A 21,316-nucleotide genomic window follows, 5' to 3' on the forward strand; every position below is an offset into this window, starting at 1 on the left:
TAGGACTGTCAACTCAATCATAAATGTACTTTTTTCTACGTCAAGCTTTATTTCTCTTCTAATTATTTCAAAATGTTTATGCCTTTATGGATTTCAATCCTTGCCCCGCTATCATGAGGAGGCCTGATCTTTACAACAGCTATTCAGTGTGCCTGTCTGGATCTTCCCTGGCTTTAACTTCTTAACATCTCACCTGACTATCACTTTAAAAAGCATCTGAAGTTCTACAGGACTTCACATAACTATTTTGGCGAAGCAATCTGCTTTGGATTTATGTAACAGCTTTCCAAAGAAAGAAAGGGCTGGTATGGGGTGTGGGGAGGGGGGCGGGCAGGAATCAAAAGAGAGGTGCAAGGATGAGAAATGCTACTTTTGGATAGAATCAAAATTACCCTGACGCCACAAATCTGTCTGAGACCCAGAAGTGACTGATTCAAAATGACATAAAAGAGAGGCAGTACTGAAATAGGCCAAGAAAAAGGCCTATGTCAATCTCAGGGCTGAGGAATGGAATCCAGTGGCTCAAAGTTGGGAGGGAAAAAAAAATGCACGTGATTTAAGATAAAAAACACAAAAGCTAGAGAATGCCATTGGTACCTCCCCTCAGTAGTTGTGTCAGTGAACAACTATTGCAGAAACCCACACTACCAGAGTTTTCCCCTCCTTTTTTAAAGGTTGATCTTACTAAATAAGTAATGAAGCAATCCACTTTATTTCATAGGATCATCATCTCAGTGTACTTTCGACTCCACTAACATAGATCAAACCTGTGTAAGGCCACACTTCAAAAAAAAAAAAGTAACTAAACCATCCTGAGTTAGTGATCAAGAATTCCATGAAGTCGATAGGCTGTCCTTTGTACAAAAAGCCATTTAAATCTGATTACTTCATTCTGCAGTTTTTCATTAGTTTGCTTGGAATCTTCCAAGGAGGCCAGTGTTTCGGTCTTCTCTTTGGTCATCTGTTCCATTATCTGCATGGCGTCTTCAGCAGTTTGAGCAGCCTAAGTGTGAGAAAGCAGTGTGAGAAATGAGGGCACCCCTTATCAACCTGGGAGGGGGTGACTAACGCTCAGGCCACGAGACTCAGGATCTGTGTGGTGAAGTGAATCACACAGAGACGGTGAGCCGGTAACCAACCCCATGCCAAGACAGACACACCAAGATGAACAAGCAGAACAAAATTATAGACACTTTCTGCGCCATCTTTCAACAAGCCAAACTCAAATATGCAATTTATGTATTTTCAGATCCCTATAAACCTACGCCTTCTAAGTTCTGAGTTCCACTGACAATGGTGCCCATCACTCTGACTTATGTTTGAGAGAAATGTTCACTGATAAGAAAGGCTTACATCCTTCTGTGGCCAAATTTTCTCTTAACCACATTTACTGTTAGAAGTTTAAAATACGCTTCTTGCTATCTTGAATTCAGGGCTTTTGAAATCACTTGGAATTTTGGTTGGCAACTTTTCAAATAAAAATGGAAATTATTTGGGTGGTTACAGTGTTTAAGGCTCAACTGTTTAATGAGAAGCACTGAATGACCAAATCTATGACAAGCCATAGGCAATGAATACAAGCATGGCTGTGAATAAAAAAGATAATATACATGTGGAAACAAATCCTTAGCTGATACAGTATTGAAAAAAAAAAACCACAGAAGTGAATTAAAATCTTTTAAGGCATTTGCTTACAATTTCATGTGGTCTAATCCAGCTTGTGGGAATTCTGCCTTTATATCTTCCCAGGAAACTTGTGTGAAACAATTAAAGCCACAGAGAAGATACTATGTTTTAACATGTGACCATTTTACCATTGTCCTTAAGCCTTTAAGAACTATGGTTGCCTTTCTCTAAAAAATTCTCCCTAAATTAATAAACATCTATCCTTTTTATTCACAGTTTGCAATCTTTTCTAATGGAGAGAGATGATAGCAATTAGACATTTGGTAAACACTTGCCCTTTCAGGTGGTGACAAACAGCTTGAGATATCTGACCAAGTGATTAAATGGGGTGCATTTCCTTATTTGGAAATGAAGGCATGTTCCCTCAGCCACTACAGGGTTAGTGAACAGGGTTAAGGCCAGGGGCCCAATTCCTGAACCTCCCACTTTACCGTAAAGGACTGCAGAGTCTCGAGCTCTCTGATTTTTAGAGTGAGCTTGCTCTTGTCTTTCCTCAAAATACGGTTTTCATTTTGAGACTCCAGGAGGTTGGCTGAGATGTGGCTGTTGGTTTTGGCCAGCTGGCTGATCTCTTTCTGGAGGAGGAAGTAGTTTTCGGCCAGCTTCTCCTTCTCCTTCAGGAGCTCATCCTTTTTCAGCATCATTTCTCTTTTCTCGGCCAGGAGGTTCCTGTTGTCCTGTGTTGCCTTGGCCTGCTCGGCCAGGGTCACCTCATGGTTCAGCTGCAGGTCATCCAGCATCTTGGTGAGGTATCCATGCAGCTCCTGCAGTTCCAACTTGGACTTGGACAAGGCAGCAAAGTCACTCTTCAGAGTCTCTATGTTGGCGGCCAGACGCGCCGTCTCTGCACTCAGAAGTTCCTTCTCCTTGATGATGTCAGCCACTTTCTGCTCCGAGTTGGTCTTGTCTTGGATGAGCGTGTAGTTTTCGGACTGGAGCTCTTGGGTGCAGGTTCTTAGCTTCTCCACCTCCTGTTCCAGGAGCGCCACCCTCCCGTGGAGTCTGTTGCTCTCGTACAAGGAGGACTCTTTGTCCTGCGTCCTGCCTTCTTTCTCCAGCATGAGGGACTGGTGCATGGTCTGGATCTTCTCGTTTAACTTCTGACATTCTTCTTGCAGATTCAACCCGTCCCTTAGCAAGATGTTCTTTTCGGAACAGCAGGCCTTGAGTTCAGCATTCAAACTCTCCTTGGCTTGCAGTACATCACTGTGTTCTTTTTCTAGCATCTGTTTGGCATTTTGGGCCTCTTTCAGCATCCGCGAGAGATCGCACTTGGTGGCCGTGAGCTCTTGGTTTTCCTTTTCTCTCTCTTGAAGCTCTTTCTTCAGAGCATCGAGACTGCTAAGCAGTTTCATCTTCTCGTGCACAACGATTCTTCTGTTGGCTGACTCTTGATCATATTTCTTTTTAAGGTCTTCCATGGCCTTCATGGAGTTCTCTCTTTCCACCAGTAAATCCCCATGCCGCATCTCCAGTACCGATTTTTCTTTCAAGAGGTTATCCTGCTGCTTTTTGAGCTTGGTGATTTTCTGACAAACCAGCTCCTTCTCAGAAGTGAGGTATGTGATCTTCTCATTCAGGTTCATCTCAATGTGGGCAGCATCTTCTGAGTATTTGCTGAGTTTTTCGGTGATGAGCCGATTTTCATTTAGCAGTTCTTCTTTCTCAGCCAGGAGCCTTCTCTCGGACGAGGTTAAGGTCTCTTTTTCGTGCAGAAGCTGGATGCACTCAGAGTCTGTGATCTCCCGGCTGGTCTTAATTTCTTCCAGCAGGTTTGTGAGGCTCGTGTTTGTGGCCTGCAGTTGCAGAATCTCCAGCTCACCCTTCCTCAGGGCCTTGCTGGCCTCCTCCAGCTGTGCGCGGAGCTCGCCAGCTTCCGTGCTGAGCAGATGTTTGACCTGGAGGGCAGTCTCCAGACTGGCGTTCAGCTTTTCCTGATCTTGAAGCAGCATGTCCTTCTCGAACTGCAGGTCTTTGCTGCTCTGAAGAAGACGATCTCTTTCGACCTTTAGGGCTATACACATGTTGTCAAGACCTGACTGTTTCTCCAAAGTTGACTTTTTCTCTCTTGTGAGATCCTCGATCTCCTGCACCAAGCTCTTCTGATCTTTGACCAGCTCCTCGTAGGAGCTCTGAAGCTTCTGAATAATTTCATCTTTATCTTTAGCCAACGCGAGGTTTTCAGTGACCAGCTTCTTGATACGATTCTCCAGGCGATCTTTTTCTTCCCGATACTTCTGAGACTCAGCCATTAGAATATCTTTGCTGAACTGCAGCTCCTCTGTGAGCCCCTGCAAGCTTGCTTCAGAAGCCTGCAAAGACTCGTTTTCTGTATTGATCTTCAAGAGTTCCTCCTGTGCAATGTTGATCTCTTTCAGTAATTTCTCTCTCTCCACAGCCAAAGCTGCTTTATCCAGTTGTTCCTGCTGATAAAGCTTTTCAGCGTCTTGCTTTTCTTCCCAGACTTTCTCCTTTTCTAAATTAAGAGTTTCATTTACTGACCAGAGCTTCTCTTGGTCCTCCTGAAGTAAAGTTATTTTGGCCTCCACCTCTACAAGTTTGGACAGAAGTGAATCTTTTTCTAACTTTAAAGCATTCCCCTCCTGGGCAAGAAGCTGCTTCTCTGATTTCAGACCCCTCAGCTCTTCTGACATTAGTTCAATTTCTCTTTTGGCTGATGTTAATAAGTAAGTTAGCGACTACAGAGACAAAAGATGGAAAGAATGGAAACAAAATGAAATCAAGCAGACAAATGCAAGCCCAGTAACTTAACATAACCTAAGTCATAAAAGTTAAAAAAAAGTTTACGATAAATGTCATAGAAACTATCTGGATAACAGGGGAAAGAAAGTAGATGAACAGAGCCCATAAAAGGATAATGCAAAGCAAGTGTAGCTTTGCAAAACGCTGATAACTCTATTGGTTCATCTTTGAAACAACCTCTGAAGTACTCCTGACAGTTAACTAGAAGAAACAAACAGTAGTTTGACACAGGGCATGGGATTCTTTTCCTGCTGTTCCCAATTATCCAGTAATTTCTATCGTAAGAGGGATTCATAGAAGAATTTTTAAAAACACAATCCAAAGAACTACAAAAAGTGAGTATATCTTAACCAAAAAAGGGAAGAAGGAGGACGTGTTATAAACTGTTGCCTTTCAAACTAACTTATAGACTCTTACTTACTAAAGAACCTGGTTTGAGACTGACTTAGTCCCAATGTTACATGTAACTTACAAAAAACGCAGACTAATTTGCCAGGCTTTGATGACCAAAATAAATGGGCTTTTAAAAAAATGTATTGGTTTATAAAATAAATTGACCACAGTGTCTCTACCAGTGCTGTCCAGAACTTTCTGCCATGATGTAAAAGGACTTGAACTGCACTGTCCATTGTGGTAGCCACTAGCCACACATGTGGCGTGTGCGACTGAGAAGGGGAATTTATAACCTGAACTAGTTTAAATTTAAATGGTCACATGTGTCCAGTGTCTACTGTACTGAACAGCATGGCATAGTTCGCTGGCTCTTAAACTAGGGAACACGGGAGCACCGTGGGCTCCATGAACTTCCTGAGATTTCACCCAAAACTGGTTGAGTGTGTCTATCAATTTTCCTGCGGAAAACATCTGAAGGTTTCATCAGCTCTCAAAAGTGTCTGCTGAGCCCTTGCTGCTGACGAACACCGAGGTTCACAGAAATTGGATATTCAGACTACTTTGGAAGGGAAACAATTCTGGCATTTTAACCAAATGATCCTTACGAAAACAGCAACAAACAGAATTAATGGGGCTTTACACAAACCTCTAGAATGCTGTGGTTTGGTCAGGCTGCAGCGTTTTAAGGGAAACATTAAAAAACTGGTGTCTACCAAGATAAAGGGAGCCTCAAAGTCCAAAATTCTAGAAATTATATCCAGTGTTAAACGTTTCATAAAACTGGAGATATTTCACAGGGAAAAGAGAAAGCCTTGATGGGCAGCATGTAGCTTCCCTTGTGGCTCAGCTGGTAAAGAATCTGCCTGCAATGCAGGAGACCTGGGTTTGATCTCTGGGTTGGGAAGATCCCCTGGAGAAGGGAAAGGCTACCCACTCCAGTATTCTGGCCTGGAGAATTCCATGGAGTGTATAGTGCATGGGGTTGGAAAAAAATCGGACATGAATGAGCATCTTTCAGTTTCACACATGACATATATTATGATGTGTTCCATTTAATTTAAAAGGGATCTGTTTTGTTGTTGTTCAGTCGCTGAGTCATGTCTGACTCTTGGTTACCCCACGAACTGTAGCATGCCAGGCTTCCCTGTCCTTCACTATCTCCCGGAACTTGCTCAAACTCATGTCCATTGAGTTGGTGATGCCATCCAACCATCTCGTTCTCTGTCGCCCCCTTCTCCTTCTGCCCCCAGTCATTCCCAGTATCAGGGATCTGTTTTAAGTCCTACATATATTCTTCTGTATTTTATTCTACTCAATTCCTACATGCATATAAACATTTCTCTGACACATTAAAAACAATTAAAGACAATAATTTACTTTTCTTTGAGCAATTTAAATAGCAGTAAGAGGGTCAGAAAACATACTGGGACACTGACATGATCCTGACACCATAAAATAAAATTCAATGTAGAATTCTACTCTTCTCAATAGTAGGATGTTTTCTCACAGCCCTTCAACCCAACTTCCTTGTTAATAAGCTTTCAGTGCCTTCCTGCGGACATATGAAAGCCTTCTCCAGAGGCCTCCATTCTGACTTTTTCCTCTGTTCTTCCGGCCAGGATCCATTCCCTGCCCATCTGCCTCTCGCGTGGCCCCTGTCTCTTGCTTTTCTGCACGATGTCTCTCCTAACCCTGGTGCAAGGTGGCAGCAAGATGGCCAAGACTAGAGGGACATGCTTTCCCGCGACAGAGAGTCTATTATGAGCAGGTGGACAGAGCTCAGGCAACAGAAGGCTCTTTGTCAAGCAGCGTAGGGGGTGATGGCTACACAGTGCACTCAGGGTGGAAAGACCTGTAGCCACCACCAACCCTGAGAAGGGACAGCGGCTGGTACAAAACATTTGAAGCCACAGAAGACATCATTCACCACCCTGCCATGCGCTCTGAAGGCCACTGAACCCATTCCAGGTGCTGCTGCTTTCCAAGCACCCTTACAACCTTGACGGGGGATGCAAAGCTCACTATACTGGGGCACACGGTCCTCCCCACCACGTACTCTGGCTCTGGTGGCTTGCTTTCCCAGCTCCTCCAGCTTCTGCAGCAGCTCGCGGTTCTCCTCTTGTGTGGCCTTCAGCCGCTCCTCTGTGTCCCGTAGCAGCCTGTGGAGGTTCTGCAGGACTTCTTCGTGCTTGGCCCTGCTCTCAGAACTGGCTTCCTCGTACCTGGCTTTCAGATCTTGACACTCGTTGTGGCTCATTTCCATCTTCTTTTCCTGCAGACACCTCACGTCAGGATGAAGTCACCTGGCCACGGCTGTCCTGCCAGCCACCCTCTCTGACCCTGCTGGCCACCAGTCCCACTGACTCTCTCCTTACCAGGTCTGACAGTTTTCTCAGCAGTTCTTTCTTTTCTTCCTCATGCTTTTTAGCTGCTTCTTTCTGACTCTGCTCGGCTTTGAGAGTTACTTCCCCGATACTTTTCTGCAGAAGACTTGCGTTTTCATTAGCCTTGGTGAGTTTCAGCTGTAATTCTTCTACATTTCTAGAAAGAATTTCAAAATGAAGCGTCAGATTTTTCCAAAGAGTACTTTAAATCCTAGAGTTATACTTTAAAAGATAATATTGATAATAATTGTCTTAATGATGATAAATGTTATGAGCAGTAACATCTGGAATTAGCAAAAAGAAAAAAAAGGCTTGTCCTGAAGAATACTTTTTAATGACTGTGATGGTTACAAATACCTTAGAGTAACAACTACTCTAAGTGTGAACATTTAGTATCTTACGTCTGGCTCAAATGGTAACGAATCCGCCTGAAATGCAAGAGACCTGGGTTCGCCGCCTGGGTTGGGAAGATCCCCTGGAGGACGGTATGGCAACCCACTCCAGTATTCTTGTCTGGAGAACCCCATGGACAGAGGAGCCTGGTGGGCTACGGTCCACAGGGTCGCAAAGAGTCAGACACGACTGAGCACAGCACAGCACGTAGATCAGTACAGAAAGATGAGCGAAAAGGAAACGTATTAGAGGAAGTTAAGTACTTAGAGGTTTCCAAATTTTAGCAGACTAGACTATTCAAGACTCATTTGGGTGCCGCTTGGGAATGCAGATATGAAAATAACAATAAATAATTTGAAGTTCTAGCTTAAAGATAACCTTGTGGTCCAATGAAGATGTATGAAGGCCATCAGCCTAGAGCAGGCTGTCTCACGGATCAGAGAACAGAGGAGGGAAACCTGGATGGAAACACTGGATAAAACGCCGACAGATACGGAACTTCTCAAAGATCCGCGCCACAACCACCTAGCAGCTGTGACCGCCTCACGGCAAATCTGACCAAAGTCAGCCGGCCAAGGCCCAAGTGCCCATCACCCACCACCGGTCAACTGCGTGGGAGTGCTCAGCTGAATGTTTTTGTTGTTGCTTTTTTGGACACACCTCACGCCACGTGGGATCTTAGGTCCCGGACCAGGGATCAAGCCTGTATCCCCTGCAATGGAAGCGCATTAATGGAAGAGTCTTAACCACTGGACCACCAGGGAAGCCCCTACATGGCTGGATGTAAACGTAACTTTGCCAAGTGTTAACACTTTCAGAATCATAAGTCTAATGGTGCTAACATGTCTTCTAAAAAATGTGCCTTATAAAATAAACATTTGATTTTTACATAGCAGGCATTAAAACAAATCAAAGCAACAAGAACCTCAGAATAAAGACAAGGACAGAGATTTAGATAAAAGAAGCTTTAGCGCTGAGGAATTCCGGTGTAAGTGATGAAGGGCAGCGAGGGCGCTGGGACCAGACTGCCTAGACTTGAAACCTCAGGCAAGTTATCTAACCTCATTACACCTCAATTTCTTTTTCTTTGATATAGGAACAGTAATAAACTCACCTCGTGGGATTATCAGAAAAACATACCCTACACAAAGTGATCAGCATACCATGTGGCATGTGGTCAGCCCTTCATAATCATTATCGTTACACTGCAATAGGTTAAAAATATTTTTAACTGCCTGTAAAAGATGTTACTGCCTGGGACTTCCCTGGTGGTCCAGGGGCTAAGACTCCATGCTCTAAATACAGGGGGTTCATGTTTGATCCCTGGTCAGGGAACTAAATCCCACAAGCCACAACTAAGAGTTCACATGCTGCAATTAAGACCCAGCACAGCCAAATTAATAAATAAAAATAATTAAAAGAAAAAGATGTTATTGCCACTGGTAAACTACTACCTTCCCCTTAGAAGGTTAAATAATTGATTCAAGGATACACTGAGACAATAAAGGACGAGAGACACAGGCAACTTTTAAAACATAACTATCCTGAAGAGTTTGGCTCTCCTCCCATCTAGACCTTCCTTGAGAGCCTAACCTAAAGCAGGTGCTCTTATTAATACTCATACATACCTTTCTTTCAGCTGTAGTTCATCGTTCATTTTTGTCAGCTGAGAAGAATTGTCTCCAGACATTTTCATTATTGCTGCAATGTCATTTTCCAGTTTTTCCTTCGCCTTTATCAGCTGCTCTTCCCTTTCATCTCTCTCTCTAAATTTTGCCTCCATATCTGAATATATATATATAGAAAAAAAATAGAGCTGTTGTGTTATGATCAACAACAATGTATTAACTACATCCTGTATGCCAAAACTTGCTCTAGGAATATCTGTACATAGCAATCCCTGCTCTCATGAAAATTATATTCTAGCAAAGAAGAGAGACAATTAACAAGAAAGAGAATAAATCATATATTAGAGAGTGGTAAGGCAGCCGTGAAATTAAAAGACGTTTACTCCTTGGAAGGAAGGTTATGGCCAACCTAGATAGCATATTTAAAAGCAGAGACATTACTTTGCCAACAAAAGTCCATCTAGTCAAGGCTATGGTTTTTCCAGTGGTCATGTATGGATGTGAGAGTTGGATGGTGAAGAAAGCTGAGCGCCGCAGAATTGATGCTTTTTAACTGTGGTGTTGGAGAAGACTCTTGAGAGTCCCTCGGACTGCAAGGAGATCCAGCCAGTCCATCCTAAAAGAGATCAATCCTGGGTGTTCATTGGAAGGACTGATGTTGAAGCTAAAACTCCAATACTTTGGCCACCTCATGCGAAGAGTTGACTCATTGGAAAAGACCCTAATGCTGGGTAGGATTGGGGGCAGGAGGAGAAGGGGACGACAGAGGATGAGATGGTTGGATGGCATCACCGACTCGATGGACATGGGTTTGGGTAGACTCCGGGAGTTGGCGATGGACAGGGAGGCCTGGTGTGCTGCGATTCATGGGGTCACAAAGAGTCGGACACGACTGAGCGACTGAACTGAACTGAACTGAAGTGCTAAGAGGGGGAAAAGAATATAAGCAGAGAAAGGAGCCAGGAAGGAAGCTGGGGAGTGTGAAATCTTAGAAAGAGCCTCTCTGAGACAGTGACATTTAAGTAAAACCCTAAGGGAAGTGAGGGAAGAGGAATGCAGGCAGAAGAAAAGCAGGTTCAAAGGCCCTGAGGCTGGAACACACTTCACAATCGAGTATCACCAAGGAGGCAGATATGGCTGCAGTGGAAGGAACCTGGGGAAGAACAGCATGGGATGAAATCAGAAAGGTAACAGGACCTGATGGGAGTAAGGACCACAGCGTTTACTCTGAGCGAGATGGGTGCCACTGGGCCACCTTGAGCAGAGATGTGACATGATCTGACTTGATGTTGGAAGCATCTCTTTGGCTGCTGTGCTAAGAAAAGACTGAGGGGGGCAAGAGCAGAAGTGGGCAGCCCAGGTGGCCAGCTGTTACTACAGCTCAGATTAAAGATGCTGGCTGGCTGGGATGAAGGGTAGAACTGGGAGTGGTGCGGTGTGGTGGATTCTGACTTGTTTGAAAACAAGGCAGAGAGAATTTGCTGAGGTTTACAGACATCCAACAAGTTTTTCATCACAAGAGAACACAATGAGTAAAGACTTTATGCTTGAACAGTAGGTATGTTGTAACCACACACTAAAATCATCTCAAATCCTAGGAAGCCTACTATATTTAATGTTTATAATAACCAGAGACGTGTTCTTACCTGTTAAATTTTCTCTCAACTTCTCCAGTTCGGAAGACAGTGCGTTAAACTGTTCCTCTTTTTGGTGTAATTTATTTACAGTTTCTATTTGGGATTAAGTTAAAAGTTTAATACATCTCAGAGTTAACAAGCCACCTAAAGCTTGACTGTCTTATAATCAAATCAAATCAAAAGTTTGAGATTTGGGGTCACGGGAATACTAACGAGTCCCATTAGAAATCAAACCACTATACAATGAACCTAAAGAAGCAAGCAAGCAATCTTCTGTCTCCCCAGATCTGTAGATTAGGTAGGCACTGAACATCCATTCTCCAGGGAGCTCTTGCCTCCTTCCACTTAAAACTCAATAAAGCTATCAATAACTGAAGCTTAAGTAAGATGATATTTTACCCAAGTACATCTACATTTTAACATGGGTCAAGCTTTAGGTCAAAAAGAAGAAAGAATTAATGGGAGTCAACCTGACCACCCAGAGTTCATTACTAGAAATATCGTGGACACGATCCATTCAAACGTCTGTGTTGGGGGTTAGTGTTGAATACATGTGCAGATAGTTTTTTATGAGCTTCCCTGATGGTGCTAGTCATAAAGAATCCACCTGCCAAGGGGATGTAATTAGTGAAAGTTCAACCCTTGAGTCAGGAAGATCCCCTGGAGTAGGAAATGGCACGCAGAGCTTTGTATAAATGGAACCATGGAGTATATACTATTTTGTAACCTGCTGTTCTTACTCAATGTGTCTTGACAGGGGTGAGTCTTTTAATACAACTGGGAAATTGGACTGTATATTTCTAGAAGGCAGGATAGATTTTGGGTGAAATGATTAGGCTGCAGAGGTGACAGCAGTTTGGGAAGGTAAGCTGTGTCTGGATGGTGACGGTGGCTCTGTCTAGTACTGAGAACATGTTGGGACTTCAGGATGGTGAGGAAAGGAGGCCTAAGGCATGAACTGAAGGCTGACACAGCTCGGTCGACTTGGTGATAGTATAAGAGAAGTGACAATGCCTTTCAAATTTTTTTTTAATGTGTTAGACATGATGGCATCTAACAGTAGGTATAATGTAGAAGGGGATAAACTGAAAATACACCCGTATACATTTCACATTGCTCATAAAAAAATAAAAAGAATTAATGGGAGTTAGAGGCTTTAAGAAGCCAAGGGAATGTAGTGTTACTATGCACTGCAGGAACTTTATTTGAGCTGAAGGCTGGCTCCTGCTTGAGGACATGACCTTCTCTAAAGTGCTCTTATGTTAGTGAGACGTACCTTGCATTCTTCTCTGAACAGAGACTGCCTCCTCTGAAGCATCAGCAAACTTTTCTTTCTAAAGAAAAACAATTGGACATTCAGAATAGACAGATCTCAAATTATAAAAAGTTTCAATAACTGTAACATTTTTTTTGTTGCTAGTTTTGTTTCATTAAAGCGAACTTATAATTAAAACATGTAGGTGTCAATTACTACCATATGCGTACTATGCATGTATGCACACGAGTGAATGAGATTTGTGTCTGTGTGCCTGCCTGGGCATGCACATATGTCTGTATATGTGTATGGATATGCACACTTATGTCAGTATATGCATGTGTGGGTATATACATGTGGTGCCATGTGTATAGTTTTTCTGCATGTTGCTACCCTCAAGTAGCAGAACTTCTCCATAAATCTGCCTGAGATGGCAGAGTTCAGGAATTTTTTTTTAATATTTCTTTTTTTTTTTGGAAGTTTAGTTGATTTACAATGCTATGTTAGTTTCAGGTGTACAGCAAAGTTATTCTGTTATACACACACAAGTATCTATTCTTTTTCAAACTCTTTTATAGGTTATTAAAAAACATTCAGTATAGCTCCCTGTGCTATACTAGGTCCTTGTTGGTTATCTATTTTTTATATAGTCATGTGTATACAACAAAGACAAGCTCTTAACTTATCCCTCTCTCCCACCTTCCCACTTTGGTAACCATAAGTTTGTTTTCTATGTCTGTGGATCTGAGTTCTGATATGTTTTACATCTAAGAATAATTAGAACCTAGGATCTGGAGACTAGATCTGTGTCAACTACTTTACATTAAAAAGTCCATCATTCACTCACTGTCTTTTCTAAACATGACAGGAGGGCAGAATAAAACCACTCTCCTGATTTTCCTGAGATGAATTCTGAGCTAGACACACCAAGTAAATTTTTAAATGAATATTTGATGTAAAAAATGGGCTCACAAGCCACAAGCCCACCAAGGCCCACAGGTTGTCTACCTGTGTTATTCCCAAGGCCAAACTTCAGGTGGCATGTTTTCTCTTCAGAGGACACAGAAGAATACTCTTAACTTGAAAAAAACAAGTAAGGCATCGTGACAGTTTGAGGAGGAGGGCAAAGAAATGGCGTGACACCCAAAATGCGTTTCCTTAAAGGACACTATATTAAAAAATGGTAATTTCCAGGCCAACTTTTCTCAAAATGTATCATAACTGTGGGGGTTCGTCAGAACTCTCTACAATGATACTGTGGTGGTCAGTTGGCAGCCACTGGCCATGTGTGGTTACCAGGCACTTAAAACATGCTAGCACGATGCAGGAACTGAATTTTCTGTATTTTTTAAAATATTTATTTATTTGGCTGCACCAGGTCTTAGTCGCAGCATGCAAACTCTTAGTTGCAGCACGTGGGATCTAGTTCCCCGACCAAGGATCAAACCTGGGCCCTCTGCATTAGGAACGTGGAGTCTGAGCCACTGGACCACCAGGAAAGTCTCGAATTTTATGTTTTATTTAATTTTAATTAATTCAAATTTATAGAGCCAAGTGGATGGTAGCTATCATAATGAACAGTGCAGTTAACTACATACTAACATTTTAAAAGGTAGAAATATGTAATACTGGCATTTAAATCAAAGAAATATCAAACACTTTTATTTACCACTGGTATTAGCACAGAGGTATAAAAAGTGGAAAGCAAGAAGGTACATGGAAGACCTCCCATTCCAGTCTTCTTGCCTGGAGCATCCCATGGACAGAGGAGCCTGGTGGGCTACCGTCCATGGGATCACCAAGAGTTGGACGCAACCAAGCACACACAAACATCACTGCCTTGCTAATGGAGGGTGCCTGTGGTCCAGGGAGCTTGTTGGTTTTGCTGTCTCAGGGTAGGGAGGACAAGGCACAGGGCAAGAACTACACATGAAACCTAACATAACTTGGAAGGTCCCCATGTTTAGTGAAACTAAGTAGTCAGCAACATGTCAAAATGTCAATGCGTTACCAGAGGCAAAGGACAGATTAAAAAAAAGCAATACTTACCTTTATTGCTAGTTTGGGTTTGATCCAGTTCCCCTGATTATCAGCCAATTAATACTTTGTGAGAGAAAGGAAATAGGTGCCATACTTCTTTCTTTATAGAAATTTTCCTGTTTTTTTTAGACAGGAACGATTCAAATTGGCCAGAAACCCTGAGATTCAGATTCCTGACAGGTACTTACCAAAGCCTGCAGTTCTTTTTCCAAAGCCTCTTTCACTCGACTGACTTCACTCAAGTTTTCCTGAAGGTTATTAAACATTAGCTCTTTTCCCTGCAGCTCTTTGGTGATGTTACTAGCCTACCAGACAGAGTAACACGGTACAGAAGCCAATGGACCAAAGGAAACAAAAAGGAGTGAGAAAGAAAACATAAGACAAATATGAAAAAAATGTATGAGAAACAAACACAACCAAACAAAACTGAAAGGAATAAAGGCATGGGTAAAAAGTCATTTTAGTGCTGTTGCTCTTAGTTCTAAGAAACCAATGATTTGTCACACAATCAGGTCTACATAAGACTGTCTGTGACTATTTTTAAATAATCAAAATACAGTATTTTTCTATACCTAAATTTCGACTATCAGCATGATCTAAAACAGAAAATATAGATGTTTACTGTATTTTTTTTTCTTTTTTGTGGTGCACAGGCCTAGGTGCCCTGGAACATGTTGGATTTGAGTTCCCAGATCAGGAATTGAACCCGTGTCTCCTGCATTGGCAGGCAGATTCTTAATCACTGGACCACCCAGGAGGTCCCAGTAGCTTACTTTCTAAATGAGACAGTTGGGCAATTTCATTTTCTGGATTTTTAAAGACCTTAAGACAGGAATGGTGGACTCACGTGACTATATTTCATTTTCTGTATTTTGTACATGCTTGAAGTTTTTCAACATGTAAAATAAAACTTTAAACATGTACTAGACAACAGCCATCAGAAAAATTGGCTTTCACTGAATCTTCATGTAAAAAAGTAGACCAACCATTAGCTACATATTCTTTATTAATTTTTGTGTTTGGATTGGCAGTTCGGAACCAAATGAGGAGACTGGAGAAAAATTTTCTGGGATTGGCATCTTCGGCTAAGGTTACTTAGCAATCTTTGCATTTTTCTGTCCTCACCTCTCCCCATTTAACCATCACAACCCTTCCTTCTTTGCCAATAGAGCAGCTTCTTCCACAAAAAGCTCAGAACATTCAGCGCCTCAACTAGTGGCAGGACTGGGAAAGAGGATTTCTTCCTCAAACAATAGTTAAAAATGATTATGACATTTAACAAGGCTAGTTAGTAAGAAATGTAGCTGGCAAAGGTTTTCTATCATTTCCTATGCCTTGGTCAAAAGCACACTTGTCCAGCCTTTCCTCCAAAGGGCAAGGAATAGACCACGCTCTCACTGTGACGTATGAAAAAACCCCAATGAGACATAAGTAGCAACGTGGAGGGCTTTAGCCTCTTAACCTTCATTTTGCTGTGAATGTTATTGATCACAGCATGTTAATTTACAAGAGTCAAGTGCACTCAGAGTTCACATTCTGTTTTACCTGTGACTCTTGTTATTTAGTCGCTAAGTCATATCTGACTCTTTTGCAACCCCATGGACTGTAGCACACCAGGCTCCTCTGTCCATGGGATTTTCCAGGCAAGAATCCTGGAGTGGGTTGCCATTTCTTTCCACAGGGGATCTTCCTGACCCAGGGATCAAACCCACGTCTCCTGTGTTGGGAGGCGCATTCTTCACCACTGAGCCACCTGGGAAGCCTACATATGACTCGACAGACAGGCAATGGGAAAGGATGAGATTATCTTTTAAGCTTCTTATACATTCAATTCATTTACCTCAACACCATCATTTTGGGGAGTGGTCTATTTTCAAAAGAGTTTATAGACTGGAATCAAGCTAAAACAAGAGATCACAGCAAGTCCAGAGATAAAGTATCAGGTTGGTCAAAAAGTTAGTTCAAGTTTTTCCGTAAGATGTTAATGGAAAGACCTAAACAAACTGTTTGGCCAACCCAATAATAAAAGTATTCTGATACGAGGACACCAGAACCCATCCACACCCCCAAGTCATTATTTTCTCTAATCTCCTCAGGTGAAACCATACTCAAGATGCTCAGAAGATACTCCAATCATATGGGAAATTGGGTCAGCACCAGTTTCAACTAAGTTAGGAGTTTGCAGGATGAATGACCTCAACTGAAAAATAATGTACAACGCAAGATAAGAAATGGGGAAAAAAAAAAGATGGAGGATATCTCTACAAACCTTGCCGCTTTCAGCATCCTTTTCAATCTCTAAGTTTTTAATCTGTTTCTCAGCTGCCTCAAGCTGCTGTCTGAGGTTATCGATTTCCGATTTACCTTCAGAGCTGGCTTTCTGAAGTGCATCAAGATCCGAGAGCTTTTCTTCAGCAGCCTTGAGCTGTGATGTAAAATGATCAATAACCTTGGTTTGCTCATTGCATTTGGCTTGGAGCACCTCTAGCTCCTTTACCTTTAGCTCGGCTTCCTGCAGTTTGTTTAAGGTGTCCTCCATTTCCACTAGGTGCTGGTCTTCCGCTTTGTCCAGCTTCGACTGGATGGCTTCCAGACTGTTCTCCTTCTCTTTAATGACTTGCATCAGCTTAGCCCTTAGGGCTTCGAGCTCTTTCGTGTGAGCAGACCTTTCCGAGTCTTGCTTGTTCTGCAGATTTTCTATTTCCTGCTGGTAGTCCAGTCTCATTTTCTCTATCTGCGTTTTTAACTCGGCGAATTCAGCTGTCTCGGTGCCAACCCCCTTGCTGAAGGACACCTTCAGCTCCTCCATGGCCTGCTGGTGGGACGCGATGGCTGTCTCCAGCTTGGACTTCCACAGGGCAATCACATCTGAATTCTCCTTGTTGGCGTGGTCGAGCTTGCTTTTCAGAGACTCGTTCTCCTTGGAAAGCTTCTCTGTGGCGGCCTGCAGAGCCTTTAACTCCTTCTGGTGCGTTTCTTCCCGGGCTCCAAAATGCTCCTTCAGAGAAGCGATTTCTTTCTGGTGGTTACTATGGGTGGCTTCTAACTTTTCCTGCAAAGCGCTGATCTCTTGCAAGAGGGACAGTGACATGTCCACATCCCCGGCCGGCTTAATGGACTCCAGATGCCTCCGCAGCTCAGCTACCTCCTGCACTCGCAGTGCGAGGTCTTTCTCGAGTTCCATGATGCGGGACTTTTCTGACACCGTGGCCACCTAGTTAGCAGCAGTCAAGGAGAGAGAAAAGACCATTTAAATGAGAAATCGCTGACGATTTTCTCTAACCTTGAAGATCTTTAGTGACTACCCCATCTCAGGCAGCAGTCAAGCCACCAAGAATGTCTATGTGTCAATCCAGGCGTGACTGTGGCTTCAGCCTGGTTCTGTACGCTCCAATTCAAAATACAGTCCAATTACAGTCTTTGGCAAACGTTTCAACATTTTGAGATGCTAAAGGAAAATAAAACTGAGTTTTATTGAGCTTAACTCACCCTCCTAAATAGCTCTTTTTTCCCTCTAAAGAACCTTAAATCAGGAAGAGTACCCATTAACTATAGTTAGTTAATATAAACAGTACCTTTCAAAGTTCTTATATATTTGCCTTCTGGAAGAAGAATCTTTGTTTTGTCTACTCTACCCAAGGGGTACGAACGCTTATCTATCTGCTGGCAGTGACTTTACGGAAGTGCGCTGTCTGGTACAGCAGCCATGAGCCACATACGGCTACTCAGCACTTGAAACGAGGCTGTGAGAGTCACATATACATCAAATAATGACGACTCAGGGAAAAATAGAACATATCTTGTTAACAATTTCTTATGATGATTATATGATGAAATGATAATAGTTTAGATATACTGGTTTAAATAAAATGTTATTAAATTAATTTCACCTGTTCCTTTTAACCTATGCATGTTAATGTGGGTACCAGAAAATTTTAAATTATAAAACATCTGTGGCTCATGTCATAATTCTACTGGGTAGCACTGGTGTAAAAATACCTAGGAAATGTTTCACTGAACACCACAACAACTGGAGAATAAAAGCCTCAAGTGGATAAAGAAGAACAAATTGACTAACCTTTTTTTAAGAAAGGACAAGGAAAAAATGGTTACTTACCTGCAATGATACATAAGAATCTTATATAGAATCCCTCCCCCTTTTAGAGTTTGTAATTCGTTCACCATCTTGACGTACATGTGTCGCTGCCCTAACCCAGTGGTTCTCCGACCTTAGTGTGCACGTGAGTCACCAGGGATGAGTGCTCGAAGGCCCACACACGCTCATTCTACCTGAGCTTGGAGACAGAACCTGGGAATCTACTGTTATTTAAACTTATACCCCAGGATGAGGAAAACCATTTTCCCTAACCTTCGTCCTTTTATTCTTAGGAAGCTATTTCCCTCTGTTATCTGATAGGCAGTCAGTTTGGTGCACAAAAAATGTGGAAAATGGTAGCTTCAGGCATAAAAATTAATTACTGGGCTAACCTGGGAAATAGAAGGGGAACTTGAATGATTTCAAGACATCAGTGGGTCCCAAGTTTCACAGATCAAATGTCCTGCAGGGTGAAGGCTCGCTCCCTCACTACCTTTAACAGGACAGGAGGCAATGGATGTATGTTTCCTTCAGTCCCTTGGCCCAACAACAGGCTGTGAGGCGGATAAAGACTAAAGGTCGACCATGAACAAGAAAATAAAGCACTTGGGACTCCCAAGACTGCATGATCAAGTCACTGAACGTTTCAGAGCTGGCTCTAATTGTTGTGTTTCAGGACTGTAGGTATTTGAAAGATGGTAATTCGTTGACTTAGCTTTTTCTGGGGTGGACGTGGGGAGGTGAGGACTCGGAGAGCTTGTTACCACAAAATAAGGTACATTATTAAACTCCATTGCTACGAGGTCTATAATACAAATAAACTGAACCCAACAGGGCACTAATTCTTAATCAGTCACAACAAAACAGTCAAACTGAGGAAATGCCAAGTAAAAAATAAGGGAAAGTAATAGTATGATTATGGAGCATTTTCACAGCACTTCTATTTTTTATTTCCCCAAGTCTGCCCTCAGGTGAAACTATCTATGTGTCTGCCTTTCCCACCATAAAAGTCAGGTACTGTTTCTTATTCTTGCTAATGTCTCTACAGCACCAAGCACACTGTTTATAAACTGGGCTTACTGGCTTAGAGGAATTTTACAGCACTTCCCAAAAAGGAATGTGGGTGATGGGAAATTTAGATGGGTCAGTAGTTAGTTCCATACTCGGCAGAGAGTGAGGATCAACAGGACTGTTACAGGAAGGTAACAGTTTGAATCTGAAATACTTGAATAAACTGTGCTGTGAATGGATGCTTTCTTATCCACAGAAAACTTAAAAAAAAAAATTGTTTGCTGACAAAGCTGTATAGGAGAGCACTTCAGAAGTAAAAAAAAAAAATCCTTACTTCAATAGCCAGCCACACCACAGGAGCTCAGTCTTCCTATTAGTCCCTTGTATTTCCCAGATCAAGTCTGACTGTCAGGTAATAAGTACATGGCACCAAATTACCAGGATTTTTTTCCTTACCAAATACACAGAAGACATCTTTAGTTTTGAGGCCAACTGAGAACATTTTCTCTCTTCTTAAAAAATAAAAAACTCATGACTTGGAGAAGAAAAATGACTTGATTTTCTAGATTTTTTTAGATTAATGATTTCTTGAGAAGAGAATTTTTTACAAACACTAATAATTCAAAAGAAAAAAATCAGGATACCAAATTTGATTACAGACAGAATAATTTTGGAAATTTTAAAATTAAGGATCTGGGTGATTTAGCTACTGACAGTCAAATTCAGGATTTAAAAGGTATATATACATACATGTTTTCTTATATGTGACTCAGATTAGTTCTTAAATCTTTTAGCGCAAAATGACTTCTGTAATAGACAGACTCCATCCTGTAGTGCTTAAGAGCACAGACTTTGGGGTCAAATGGTCCACATGCAAATCCTGGCCCCACTATCTCTATTACGTGTGTGAACTGGGACTTATTAGTTAACCTCTCAGTGCCTCAGCGTCACTCATCTGTAAAATGGGGACAATGCTACTACCTTCCTCGTGGGACTGTGGTGAGATGAAGTTAACATTTGTAAAGTGCTGGGAATAGTGTCTGGTGTAAAGAAAGCCCTTATGGGTGCTTAAATATATAAATAAATTTCACTTTTTTCATTTTTCAAGTGAACACATGACTAATGCACTGCCTCCTAGGGCCAAACACTGTGAGCTGGGAGTTGGCAGAAGTCATTCTGTTCCCAACACATTTTTCCCTCCTGACCACTGAGAATTTAACCTACTGGGTAACAGAAATACAAAGAGATCAGGTGCCAAGGTAGGGGGGCAATTAGGGTGAAAATCCTTAACTCTCATTAAAGAGAGCCAATGTTTTCCATTCTCTTCACCCAAGAGGTCAGGGAAGAAGGCAGAAAAAGAGAGCTACAGTGAAACAATAACAAAAAATTACTTAGAAAACCCACTAGGAATATGAGAACTAAGAGGACAATTGACTGCTGGTGGCAAACAGGAGAAAGGTTATTTCCTGGTATTCATACAAAGACCCTCAAATGCAGCTGTGGATGTCCATGCAGTCTGTATAGTTGCAGAGTTTGGAAGATGATTTTGGCCAAGTTAACCAAAGGAAGGAATCTTCACCTCGGACAAAAGGTTCAACGTAAAGCACCCGGGCCCACCCATCAGCCTACACCCATGAAGACCCGGGTGGTACCAGGACCAGCAGACTCAAGTCGAACCACTGGGTCAGGGCTGTAGGCCAACTGCAGGGCCCGTCACCCGCGGTGTCCATCGTTCACAAACATGGATCGGCTTCGTTAAATAGTGAAAACCATTACCCTAGTGTCTTCTAACTCCCTCTGGAGTTTGTCAGCTTTGGTCTTTTCAAAGAGCAGGCTCTGTTCAAGCTCCTTAATGCGGGCATGCTCCAGTTTGGTCTGCGTCTGTTAGTAAAAAGGAAGAGGAAGAAACACAACAGAGCCACCGTGACATGCCAGCTCAGGAGGAGGAGGAGGGCGCGCATGCAGGCTGGGCCACCGGTGCTTCCGCCAACGGGTGAACAGAAAGGGGCATGGAGAAGGGATGAGGGTGG

General features: G+C 42.4%; 1 protein-coding gene across 12 annotated transcripts in view; it reads right to left on the bottom strand.

Moving 5' to 3' along the window:
* CLIP1 (CAP-Gly domain containing linker protein 1) overlaps window positions 1-21,316 on the bottom strand; it is a 118,104-nt gene that overhangs the window by 33,468 nt on the left and 63,320 nt on the right. For 6 of the 12 annotated variants that reach the window (XR_014068526.1, XR_014068527.1, XM_081540145.1 and 3 more), the window contains 9 exons: window positions 16,449-17,393; window positions 14,368-14,484; window positions 12,161-12,218; window positions 10,894-10,977; window positions 9,248-9,404; window positions 7,218-7,383; window positions 6,899-7,114; window positions 2,118-4,385; window positions 887-1,003 (listed from right to left, as the gene is read on the bottom strand). Coding sequence is in view for 10 of the 12 variants with exons in the window: in XM_081540145.1 (XP_081396271.1) it covers window positions 887-1,003; window positions 2,118-4,385; window positions 6,899-7,114; window positions 7,218-7,383; window positions 9,248-9,404; window positions 10,894-10,977; window positions 12,161-12,218; window positions 14,368-14,484; window positions 16,449-17,393 (4,128 nt within the window). In the remaining 2 variants the exon portion in view is untranslated. Of the gene's footprint in view, window positions 1-886; window positions 1,004-2,117; window positions 4,386-6,898; window positions 7,115-7,217; window positions 7,384-9,247; window positions 9,405-10,893; window positions 10,978-12,160; window positions 12,219-14,367; window positions 14,485-16,448; window positions 17,394-21,062; window positions 21,168-21,316 lie in introns of all 12 variants that reach the window. The other 6 variants (XM_081540147.1, XM_081540148.1, XM_081540150.1 and 3 more) reach the window with 4 other exon arrangements.

Source organism: Giraffa tippelskirchi, chromosome 11, assembly GCF_054371585.1.
Source record: "Giraffa tippelskirchi isolate mGirTip1 chromosome 11, T2T-mGirTip1v1.2.pri, whole genome shotgun sequence".
In the NCBI taxonomy this organism is placed as follows: domain Eukaryota; kingdom Metazoa; phylum Chordata; class Mammalia; order Artiodactyla; family Giraffidae; genus Giraffa; species Giraffa tippelskirchi.